General features: G+C 38.6%; 1 protein-coding gene across 1 annotated transcript in view; it reads right to left on the bottom strand.

The window, feature by feature from the left end:
• The window catches only part of tle2b (TLE family member 2, transcriptional corepressor b), an 81,450-nt gene that overhangs the window by 41,775 nt on the left and 26,382 nt on the right, over positions 1-13,293 (bottom strand). The window contains exon 4 of the mRNA XM_088004962.1: positions 8,129-8,173. Within this exon, the coding sequence (XP_087861088.1) occupies positions 8,129-8,173 (45 nt within the window). The remainder of the gene's footprint in view (positions 1-8,128; positions 8,174-13,293) is intronic.

The raw sequence follows: 13,293 nt of genomic DNA on the forward strand, positions 1-13,293 counted from the left end.
ATAGTTTGAGAGCTCTTATTGCAGTCAATTGAATCACATATGCAGCAGCAGAGATGCATCTAAAGCATGCGGGATAGCGGGATCTGAGGACCAAATGTTGAGTTAATTTGGTGTATTTTTACCAAAGGAAACTAACGAAATTATGGATATTGTTGTATGCTCATCCAGGAGCAGTGACTCTGCTGGGTTTTGAAAGCTGATCTTGCTGCACTGATTGATTACTAGAACACATTAGAATGCATGTGTGATTGACTTGAAATGAATGTTTTTGTAAAGCACCTCAAGACAAGATTTGTTGTTAATAGGCGTTATAATGGTAGGCTAAGCTGATTTAAATTATTGTAAAAAAAAAGAAAAAAAAAGTGATATTTTTACCACAGGGAACACCACTACTGATTCATGGATTTAAATCTTGTGAGCTACTTTACACATCTGAAACAAGCAGGACACACATCCACGGTAAAGAAAGATGATTAGAAAGTTAACTTTTGCAATTGCTGAAATCATTTAGGTACAGAAAGAAGAATCCTTACAAGAAAGAGGAACCACTTAGCAAAGTTTAAAATTCATTACCAAGTATTGTGATTTATGAAGTGCAGAACATAATTTCTTTCATTTCTTTTTGTGTGTACTTACCAAAGACCCATATTATTTGGGTTTTCAGCATATTTGTTCTTTCTCATGTCCTACCTGCTAATTAAGCAACCATGTTTTTGTCATTTTCATTTTTTTCTTACAAAACAAAGATCTTTAAGTTTGCATCTTCAGCCATTTATCTGAAAAAAAAGACATCCAAAAAAAAATCTGATGTTTTGTTCTTGTTTTCTACCTCTTTTTTTATTTTAACGTGTTTAACTGACAGGCAAAACAATAGCAAATAAAAAAAATGCCCTATTCTTTTAAATTTGTCAACTTACATGAACCCAGCTTTTAACCACACCAACCCAGCATTATATAAAAAATTCCTCCCACAAAACTGAAATTACTGTCAAAGCTCAGTACTACACCACATTCAAAGCATGTGTCAAAAAGTCAATCATGTAAGCCTAATTACCACTTTTAAGTTTGAGATGTTGATTTCAAAACAAGTCACGTATACATCTGAACACACATAACATAGTAATTATTATGACTTAGTAATACAAAGCCCACTTGATGAAGTACAGGACAAAAAGTTGGTTGGGTTTATCAGGGAAATGATGGACTGATAACTGAAAGAAAAGCTATGTAATGCAAAATTTACTGTTTTTTTTTATCAACAAATAATGTGTAAATGCAGTTCAGCCTCTCACTTCTGCAGAAGTTATAAACTTGCCAATGATCCAAAAACATCTCTCAACCTGACGTTTGGTTCCCAGGCCCAGTTCTTAGGCTTCACCATTCTCCAGCCATTTTTGTGGTTTCTAAAATGTTTCAAAAAATTTGCTCCCTGACATTGAACCTAACCCTAACCTAAACACCTGACTCCTTCCTGTAAACTACATTGGTAGTATGTCAAACAAAATTCTGTCCATTTGCAGTGAAGTCTTGCACGTTTTTGTCAGCATATCCAATGATCAGAAGGAAGAGGGCTTAAGACGACGGGGGCTGAGAGTTGGGAGAGTTGAGAACCTGCATCTGCATGTTGTTAAAAACAAAAATCTGTCTTTTGCAGGAACAAAAAAAAATCCCTTGTTGATTTTAGTTGTTCGAGAAGAAGATTTTAGATGACAGAAAAAGCAACAGCAGCTCAAATAGCCACTTATCAAAGCCATGGTATGTGGAATACAATATCCTTATAGCAGATGGGGTACGGCAGATGAAGATCCCACGGTGCCACTCCTGTCGGCTAGGAACACGAAACCAAAGCTGCAATTCACACAGGCTCAACTAAATTTGAAAATAACACATTTTAAAAATGTCCCCCAGTCCAACAAGTCCACAATTCATCTGCAGCATTTAGATGGTTGGATCAAAAACTGACTTAATAATCAACTTAAAATCAGGCGTCCAGCCTTGCTTCAGCAGTTCAGCTTTGTGCTGTGGGTTTAAAGGTGTGGGGGATATTTCCTTGGCACGCTCTCGGCTCGTTAGTCCAATTACCACGTCATTTCTTATGAACATTAGGTTTTGAAGAACACCTAATGCATGACTTTAGATGAGAAGATATTTTGTGAAATACTGGATCCTGTTTTGTCTCTGAATTATGTCATGTTTAATGCAGTCCCACTGGGGGAAAAAAAGTTATTTGACCAATGGCTTTCAAATTTACAGTGTCCAGCTGTGTTATGACCGGGTGTGTTACTTTGCCATGATGACGTTGGGGTGCAGATGGTGTGAGAGAGCTGTGGTGCAGCAACTGTGACGCTGTAGCATAAATACTCGCTGGAAAATATCTACAAACCCATGGAAAATTAATGCCACAAAGAACTAAACCATTTCAGAAGGTAAAATGTATTTAAACAAGTTGAAGGTGAGTGTAGGTTAGCTAGAAAATGTTAGCACGTAATATAACGAGTATGGGCTAAAATAGTCTGTGTGTTTCACTAAAAGGACTTTGTTGTCCAAAGTTAATACGTCATCTGCTGTTTTCACACAGAGATGTTGGCATGACGATGTGAAAGGAAGGAAAGAAAATAAACATAATGAATAGAAAGGGCTAATCAGCGGTTTATATTCTTTTAACTGGAGGAGTTTTAGCCCTCCTGTCTTCTCTGTGTTCAGGTTTTCCCAGACCGCACTCATTTGTTGATAGCTGTCAGAGGACACGCGCCTCCCCTCCTGCCATCATCCTATCATCCTGCTGCATTAATTATCTGGCAACACAAAAGCTTCAATCTAATCAGCACACACCTCACAGCAACAACACATTATCACATCTGTAAACTCTCCTGCTCCAGCAGCTGCGTGCCACGGTGCACGGCTGAATTATAAAGTCAATGAAAGTACATGTGGTGCATATGCACATCACTGGGACGCAGTGGAAAAACCGCCACAGCCCCAGAAGTGCTATATCAATGAATATAGAACAATGACAGAAAGCAGTGAAAAGTCAGTATAGTCTCCCCTCGCTGCTTGGGGGGACTCAGCAAGGATATATGAATTTATGATATGATAATGAAAGTGAACCAAGTGAGATAATGTGATGTGTGTCTGCAGGTCACTGTATCCATAAAGCTTAGAAAGAATGGAGGAGATGCTATCTTTCTTGAGCCTTTGTGCTGTTTGGATACAATCATCACAAACAGACGGGGACAAAGAGAAGAGAAAAGTGAAATGGAGAAAGGAGGGCTGGAGATAAAGAGCATAGGTGGAAATTTAAAGAGCGAAACGGAGACGGAGAGAGCGAGTCAGGGAGAGAAAATAATCAAAAGCAGCTCAAAGGAAGGGTAGGAAGGCGAGAGACGACCGTTACAGCTCAATTAATGCCGAGACATGAGATGGCCCTGCCACTGATAATGACAGAGCACGTGTTGGAGAAAAGGAGGGAGAGGGCAGGGGGAGGCTACCGGCAGTGATCTCAACAGGATGTTGGGAGTAAGTTGGAGGGGGGGAGGCAAAGGAGGTGGAGAGGAAATAAGAGCAGATACTGTTAAATCTATTCATGATTCATTATTTCTTGCAGCAGCTCAAAGCTCCCCTCCCTCCCTTGATGTCTTTCTCTGTACGTCTTCCTATCTTTCAGCTTCTTCCCCCCTTTTTTCTTTTTTCCTCTCTATCACTTTTCTTTTCTTGGCTCTCATTTTCATCTCCAGCTCTTTTTTCCCCGCTTCATCTGTTCCATAAGGTCTTTTTCTGTCACTTCTAAAGCTCCATCCTTCCTGTTTACCCTCTCCTCTTTCATCCGTTCAATTAATCTCTTTCTCCTATTTCCCTTCTCATCCCTGCTGTCTTTTATCAGTTCCTCTTCCACGGTTAACTATATTTTTCTCTACCATGCTCTTTCTTCCCCCTCTTCCTCTTATCAGAGTCTTTTTAAAATCACACTAACCTTCTTTTGTACACTTATTGTACTGGCCTCGCAGAAAACTCCATTCAGCTATGCAGCAAGCTGAACACCTCCACACAATAAATCCAGGACACCCAGTCGAACCTGAGTGTTCATGATGTGACAGGTGTGAAACTGATGGACAGATACACAAAATCATAAATACACGGTGGACTCACTACTTGAAATACAAACAAACTGTCAGTATTATACGTAAAACGTATTTAATGCCTTTTCATTAAATGTATTTGCAACACTAACTTGACGTCAATTAAACCCAATGTTTTTGACCAACTTTGAGAAATTGGCAATAAAATCCAGAAAAATATGGGGATCTGTTGATTTTGTGTGAATTTTGAGGACTTGTGGAAAAAATGAAGGGACTAATTGATGTAATCTGGAGTCTATAGGGCCAAATAAAAAGCTTCGGCGGGCCAGATTTGTCCCTCGGGCCTTGAGTTTAGGGGATTCAGTTAAACATGTATCTGAATTATCAAACATATTAATTTGAATTGTGCAATTTAAATTGTAAACTAACACAAGTTATAGTCTGTGACCGATAAGTGAAACCGAGTTTGACATCCCTGCCTTTACATGATGACTTATTATTACAAACATAAACCACTCGAACTGCAATAATAACAAATATATACTTCTAGTAAAATATCCTGTTCACAGCCTTTAGGACAGCAGGATTGCATGAGATGGTGAACACATTGCATGGTATCCATATCCAACCTAGAAAATATTTAAGTTAAATTCTGCACCTATCTTGACGACATAGGAGGCTTCTCTCATTATATGTATAATGTGTATGCAGATTGACTACATATACCCTCCCGTTTTACTCATAGTACACCTGAATATAACGGAGTATCTTGAGGATACCCTGTTATATTCGGACATAACTCCTCTACCTTTTCTTTCGATCTCATATTTCCCCTTGTGACTCTTCTTCTATCCTTCCTCACTAACCACTGACGTCAATGTACTCTGGAGATTACATCTCTCTCTCTCTTGAACTCTCATTTGCCTGAAAACAACTCTTTGGTCTGCTGTCATTTCCACCATCTTCATTTTTCCTCCTTCTGTTCCCTCCATTTTCCACACTCACCCCTTACTTGGCCTTCCTGCCTCTGTCATCCTCCCCGCTCTCCCTCTCTAAGAGGTAAAGCCAGCACCGCTGTACATTTCCTTTTTTTGGCGACAGGAGCTGACAGGCCAGCTCTCCCTGGCTGTTTTGCCAACCATCCGACTTCCTCCCTCTGTGTCTTTTAATCCCTTCGCTTCCTGCAGAGTCGGTTTCTCTTCTGACTAAAGTACAACCCTGACATTATGTTTGGTAACAAAGCAGCCATTCAAACATGAAGTCAAGGCTTCACACAGTCCATCCTTGGATTTGGGGCTGAATTTTATATTCTAAAGAAGAAACATTTGATTATATTTCAGGTTTTAAAATCACAGTAAATATCAATATAGTATCTTCTTCAGAGAAGATGGATTATTCCTCTTTATCACTGGCTGAAAATATGTTTTCATATGTTCTCTGTTATTTTTTAAACATCATACAGACATTTAATTACAACAACACATTTTCTTAGCTAGAAATGAAAGGGACATAATCAGTCTTCTTAGAGTTTGTGTTGCAGACGATGCTGGTAGATAAATAAGGATTCCTTACTATCAGCAGGCAGCACTCTCCTGCTATTTCCTGTCTCAGAATGTATGTTGGTATATTAACCCACTACATAGGTTTAAATATGAAAATAATTTTATTTTGTGGAATACCAAGTCCTGTCATGTCTATTAAGTATGTGTATTACATTACAAATCTTTATTTCCTGTTTTCAAATGTAAACACACACATGAATTATACATTTTCAAACATAAAGGGTCCTAAGAAGTAACCCAAACTGTAAACACCCTCTCAAAACAAATGAAGAAATAGTTTTGGTAATAAATGTTCAGATGTCGCTAGGCAAAGACACCAAGTCAAAAAAAAAAAAAAAAACACACTTGTATGCATTTTAGATCCACACACAAAACAAGCACGGTCTATAGGCACCCTGCAAATAGAAAAACTTAATACAGAAAGTCCTCTGCAAATATTGCAGCTCACTGTTTACCACAATGTACTACATGGCTTGCATTTCAAGTGTTTATCACTCTTTCAAAGCATAAGCATGGAGTCATTGTTAAAAAAAAATGTATTCTGAACTGATTAAATTCCCACCAGATGAGTTTTGCTGTAGATGTCTTTCCCCGTCACCTGTCCTAGAAATAATGAATTTGAACAAAACCAGGAGATACATCTATCAATCTTTTCAGCTCACCTTATTTAAAGGTTTACCAAGCACAACTTAGAAAACAAGCTGTAATGACAAAAATGTACTATGTATGTAGGAGTCGACGGCGGGTTTCAGTTTTTTTTAAGTGTTTGTTTTGGACAGATGCCTCACCTTAAACTCAAAGCACCAGCAGAGCAGCACAAAACTCCATGCACCCAGCCTGAACTCTGTGTTTGTAAATCCGATGTTTGATATCTCTTTGCTATAATTACCTCGATAGCTAAATGACGTGATAATTATGAGGTGAAAGTGCAGAGCACAGAGCCTTTTATTGGAAGGCGTCTCAGAGACGGTTTCAAACAATGAGCTGCTTTCTGAAGGTGTACGCCAAGAGCTCATTGTAAAAGTGAAAAATAAACCCCTTCTTGTCTTGTCCTCTGTGACAGTGCCTGGCTCCGCCACAGAGAGCCAGTTAGCATGACAGATAGATAGATATAGAGAGGGAGGGAGGACGACACAGGCAGTCACCTTAAAGGAAATGCCATTCAACTGGATAATGATTCTGTCTATCTGCAGGAAGGTCTATCAACTAGAACAGGTTTCGCGTCTGCCTTTTTGTCCTTCTACGTCGACATTTATCTGACTGTCTGCCTGTCGCTCTCTGTATGCAATTTGACTGTCTACTTCTCCTGTAGCGTGACCCAGACAGCAATTAGTATGGGGATTGACAAGCAGCTGCAGGCACCTGAGAGCACACACTGCTCATGAGACAAATGTCTTCATTCAAGACTACCAGATCTCAGCAAGGACAAGTGGAAACGTTACACAATTCACGATGACCTTCCCTTGCAGGCTTCAGCTGCACATCTGGTCTTTTTGCATGAATCGAGGAGTATTATTAACTGCATTATCCTGTAGATCAGAGGTTCTTACACATTTGAGACAAAATACCAACTCGGTAAACACCTTCAAGTTTTCCAAATACCGCTGGGAAAACAAGCATCTTGAAATATATTTAATTTGTTTTCATGAGTTGGAATTTTGAGGGATAAAGTAGCGAAACCTGAACAAGAAGTCTGCCTGAAGTCGGAAGTCCAACTGGGGGTCTTGAGAGTCTTAGACTGAAGTTACAAAGATTTCAGAGCTAACTTAGAGTCACTCTGAAGAAACAAGAGTCAATTTAAACTTAAATGAAAGTAAGCTCAAAAGTGTAAACTGCTTTGGTAAATTGTATGTTGTGTTCTGAGACGTTGTAATGTATCGAAACGGCAGTGAAGGTAACATGACCAGCTATGCAGATGGGTTATGTTTAGTGTTTCTCAATAGCAAGTGTGACTGAAAGGCATTGATTAGCCTGGGACATTCATGGACTGACAGCCATTGATGTTCTAAAATAATGACCACTCAATATATATTTATTCTCAAATATTTGCCAATTAATCCCATTAACTGCCTTTAAATTTAGTCGATGTTTATCATGTATATGTTGGATCTGCCATTGTGAAGTAACCCATAAGGAAAATAATCACAATATTACAACATTGTCATGTAATTATTGCTTTGCTACTATCAGAGCCTCACACTAGCTCATATGTAGCCATTACAATGAGCATTTCATGTTCCTTCTTTGGACTTACAGTGGGGCTTACAATTCAGATTCACTTTTTTAACACAAATATTAAAGCATGAAACCTCACATGCACAAATGTCTCTCATGAGCATTGGCTGTGGTGTTGCACCCCTTCTCTTGTTCAATGAAAGCTGCATCTACACAAGGCCAGAGTTGTACTAACAACCCCTAAACACATCCCCTCCAAGTAATCCAGCAACAACACAAAACATATCAAAACATGGTAAACACAATTTTTCCTACCTGTTTGTGCATCTCAATGTTGAGACCGTAGGACATTTCGTAGTACTGCAGAGATTAAAAAGAAAAAAAAAAGACAAACGACAGAGGGTTTAGTTCATGACACATTTTGACATTCAATTCTTCAAAATGTCTCCAGTTGAGCATCTGTTGCTCAACATAGCCACATATGTTGCTATTTTTCTCTGTGGTTTCCATGCAAGCACAAATAATAAAATGAAAAAGGTTTCAGTTGCACAGACAGAGTGTGTGTTGAGGACAGCAAGTGTGTGTGACACAGTAATGAGGCATTTACGTCTAGGATAAGTAATGCAGCATCACTGTCTCTGCGTGTGTGTGTTTGTCGGGCAATTTTATCATTTCACTAAGCCTATGCACAACTGCCAAATGAGCATAACTGTGTGTATATTCGCTATATGCTCTTTTTCCTGCATGGATGTAGGTGTGCCGATGAATAATGATGCACAGTGTCAGAATAACGAGACTCTGTGGATGCTTGCAGCAGTATGATGTCCTTGTATCTATGTGTGTATAAAACACCAAAACTTATTTCACACCAACAACAGTCAGAGCGTAGACGTGCACGGCACTGCAAAGGGAAAATGCATCTGAAAGACAATCTGAATGGAATGATATTATGCTGGTCAAACAACAACAGAAAGCTTATACTATAATTAAGTTTCAGTGAAGTCCACAAACCGCACATGCTTGAAAAGAAATATTTTATTGAGAAATCTGCCGCCTCTCATTGCTTCTGCTTTTCTTGTTTTGTTTTTTTTAATCTGTTTTTTTTTTCAAAGTACTAAACTGACTGAGAAATAAATAAAGCTTCAAACTCTAAAACTGAAATACTCAAGAGCCAATCTGAAAATCAAGATTAAACCCAGATCTTATGTCATATTAAGGTCAGTAACAAAAAAAACATCTAATTCTCACATCAGAATATCTGTCTGTGTGTTTCCTGACACCAGTGCGTTTGTCTCTTCCAGGAAAGGCACATTTGCCCTTCCTGAATATGTGTCTCTCTCTCTCCACTGTGTGTGTTTCTTTGTGTACATCAGTAATATTCTTGGAGGTAAGCAGAATACGGACAGCGGGAATCCGTCGTGGTGACAACGGCATCCTCCGCCACAGGATGGCCAACGCTCTGACTGATGAGAGTGAGACAGGGCACTTCCTCCCTCTCTGTATTCTCCTGCTCATTTCCACTCGAGCCCTCTCTTCTCTCCATTTATTCCTCGCCTGATTCAGTCCCTCCCTCACACTCCAATCTTTATCTTTCAGGCGGCTGACAGGCCTGTCCCCCTGTTCTTCGTTTTAGCCATCAGCTTTGTCTTTCACTCCCAGGTTCAGGATAGTTTTTTTCTGTCTGGTTTCACTGACTTACAGTCATTCTGCATCTCAGCTACTTCATAAGTACAGCCAAGGACGACACATTCAGACTATATACTGTATAAGTTCTATTAAACACAATAAACTGCTTCTGCACACAACACGTTCTACAATTAATCTGCATATAAAGCATAGAAGAGGATGAAAACAGGTCAGAACTCAGGGCAGATTTTATGTGTTGCATCTCCGGTTTTCTCCTCAGGCTGTGACATGCTCCAACATATTTTACTGCTTCACTGCCAAAGTCAGTTTTCCCTCAAGTATATATTAAAATGGAGTAAGGGAGTGTGTGGAATGCCTGGTATTTTACTGCTAACTGTAAAAGACAAAAAAGAAAAAGAAATACAGAAAGCAACCCGGATTTAATTAAGTTAATTAGAAAACATTGCTTTGATTGAATTGGTTCATCTGGCACCAAGTTAGTCAACCCTGACTGATGCAGTGAACGTAGTCCAGTTCTATAAACACATCCTGTATTTTTATTTATTTATTTATTTTGCTTCAAGTGGTCAAATTATCAGTAAATATTAAACAAATAAACTGCTGAAGGAAATTAGGTTTAGATGTTATCACCACATTATTAAAACGAGGAATAGTGGTGAACCATCTCATCTGCAGAAGAAATGTAGTTGACAACTGTCTTCAGTCCAACTGTAATCGTTTATTTAGGTTTATTTTTACTTCTCTATGTGATTTTTGTCCATAGTTCTTCAAAACGTTGCACATTTCCTTGGAAGTATAGTAGAAGCAAAATGAAAAAACAAGGGTTTTTTAATAATAGTTCTCCAGTCACCTAATACCACAACAAATGAAACTGCACAACATACTGTACTCCTAAATACACAATCACACAAGTCGATATTTGGATAAAGTTGCTGTTTAATTGTTTACAAAAGGGATATTTATTTATTGCATCGTTAATTCACAAACACATTCCTTCCAAAAATGGCTTTTAATTCCTTTGTGACCGTTTACACAGAGACCTTCCTACACTTTACCAGCTTTGACGTTTAGTTCTGATCCCAATTTCTCCTTTAAGTATCTTTCATTTGCCTTTTGGGACATTGGAAATATGCCCATTGGATGTAAAGTCTTGAAATACTAAGAAATAATCTTCAAATACAGCAAACTATTCACTAACCTTCTTTTCTAATTTATGCCACTTACAAATGAGTGTTTTTGAGTGGCAGAAGGATTTTATAGTTGAAGAACCATCTGTGATTGTTTTGTTTTGGGGAGTCCAAAATGATAAAAGTACTAAAAAAAATAGTGGATCAGGAAGAACTGGAGCTCACATTCACATATAAATTGACCATTAGTCAAACCACATTTTAATCTTACTGAGAATAAATTGCAGGTTCTATCAAACAGAATTAACAAAAAAGTATTGAACGGATTCTCTTATTTCCATGAGACATGGGAGAGGAGGATAGATTTTTTTATGATTGTAAGTGATTATACACGAGGTCACAACAAACCTGAGCACTTTGAATGTCAAAAACCCTTTGAGGGCCAGATAAAAAAAAAAAACTCACTCAGAAGCAAATTTTTAAACAATTAGCCCAATTGACAGTTTATGCAATTAAAAAAATAAACTGGATTTTGATACAGATGTTATAGAACTGTTTGAAGTTTGGAAATCACATTTCATTAGCCAACATATCAAATAGGAAAGACGTAATAAAGCATTGTTGTTTACGCTGTGCATCTTTAACCAGCAAAGGAAACACAGCTGTGTGACTGGATCAATTAGACAGTCTGGACTGAAAACTGCTTCTGACTGGGAAGGAAAACCTCATCGCAGGTTCTTTTAATCTGCGACCCTGACTTTCACCATGTTATCTTCGTGCTTTATCGTGACCAAATGTCTATCGTTCCGAGCGTGCCGTCACATTTTCCGTTCCATTCTCATCCGCAGACTCCTCATGTTTCCTGCCTATTATCAGATTTTCAACGTTTTCTGCTTTCTCTCTTGATTCCATGTCTGATTTATCACCTTTTTTGTTTTTTCTCATTGTTTCATCACTCTTGTCTCTTTCACTGTTATAGTCATTTCCACCAATCATTTAATTACTTAAAGTTATTTTAGCTGTTTTGTCCTCTACTCCAGTTTCCCGTTGAACATTTTCAATCCTTCTTCAGCACCTTATCCACGTGTTCTCATTTATTTCCAGTTCTCCTGACAAAGACTGGCAAAAATCTGTTCATGCTGACTGAAATGTATGTATTTGAGAAATCTCTTTCCCACTGAAACATTAATTCATGCTTCACATACAACGGAAAGAACACATGAGGTAAACTAGAGTAAACATACCTGAGAAGCCATCCCTCACTGACTTCTCATCTCTCCATCACTGCTTTTCTGCTCTTCTTCTCATTTTAGATTAGTTTCTGTGTCTCTGCTTATTAATTCTCCGCAGTTTCTGCCATCAGCCTTATTCATCTTTCAGGAAGACTTACTCTTTCATTAAAACAGTGGGACTAGGTGCAAAAATGTAGCACTAGTAACTGAATACAACCATGCACTGCTAAGTTGAGCAGCTGTCCTCTTTAATGTAACAGTAAGGATATGCAGCAGTAATTAAGTAGTTCAAGGGACATTTTGGATTTTTGAAGTTAGAAAAAGTAATAGTTCCCACCTGTACTCACAAGATGTCTTATTGCAGTGAGTCTTATTTGCTATATATTTGCAAATATCAACTATCTGCATTTTCACAAGAGCACTGTGTTCAATTTTCCAGTTTTTCCAAGACAAACAAGCTCCTTGTTACCATCTGAAATTAAACTGGGAGAGGCTGATGGCTGCACCAATCTGCCCACTAACTGGTTCACCAAATTGAGCAGAATAATTTCCAAACACCACACCGTCTACGAAGCTGTTGCATAAGTGACATGCTTTCACAAAGCTCCACTCTTGAAGGGTAAAAGGTGGACTGATGGGCTGCCATAGATGGGGCAGTTCGACAGGCAGCAGTTTTAAGCAATGAGCATTAATCTGGAAATAATTTCACTGTAAAAATAGTGTTAAATTCGACAGTTTTGTGCAAGTGCACACTTTAAATATACACTGATGTACTGTTGTATTCCATAAAGACAAACATTTTCTCTTTAAATTGCTAAATCCATGTGAGGGCCACATGCTGGAGCAACAAGAAGGTCCTGGGTTCAAATCCTGGCCTGGAGTCTTTCTGCATGGAGCCTGCACGGTCTCTCATGCATGCATGGGAGAACACACTTCCTCCCATGGTGAAAGACATGACTGCTAGTTTAATTTATCTCTCTAAATTGGCCTTAGGTGTGAGTACATGGCTGTTTGTTCTTTGTCTTTGTGTTTCACTGTGATGGACTGGCATCTTTCTACTCCAGCTCAGGGAACTATGACTAATACCTTCACAGAAGTTCACAACAAAAAGTTTAAACCATTCCTTTAAGGAGAAACGGAAGCAGCAAGAAGGTTTTGTCAACATAGGAACTATGTTGTATCATTTAGGGTAAACAGTAATGCACGAAATCGGGATAATCCAGATTCATTCACGAACAAAGTTTTACGGAGACATAGACGTGGAAAAAAGTAGATAACTTGCTGAGTGTTTCAGATTTTGTACTTTGAGGCATGTGGAGGTGCAGAAAAACAAAGCCCAGACAGAATGAAGAATGGTTCAGCAGCTCATTGTGGCAATAATGATCCTAACGAAGCAAAGTATTCTTCAGAAATCAATAAACTACTTCAAGAATCACAAGCTGCAGCTTTTGAGTGGTCTCCCAGAGTCATGAGT

Source organism: Poecilia mexicana, unplaced genomic scaffold (assembly GCF_051168715.1).
Source record: "Poecilia mexicana isolate PSO_F unplaced genomic scaffold, ASM5116871v1 scaffold_4, whole genome shotgun sequence".
Taxonomy (NCBI): domain Eukaryota; kingdom Metazoa; phylum Chordata; class Actinopteri; order Cyprinodontiformes; family Poeciliidae; genus Poecilia; species Poecilia mexicana.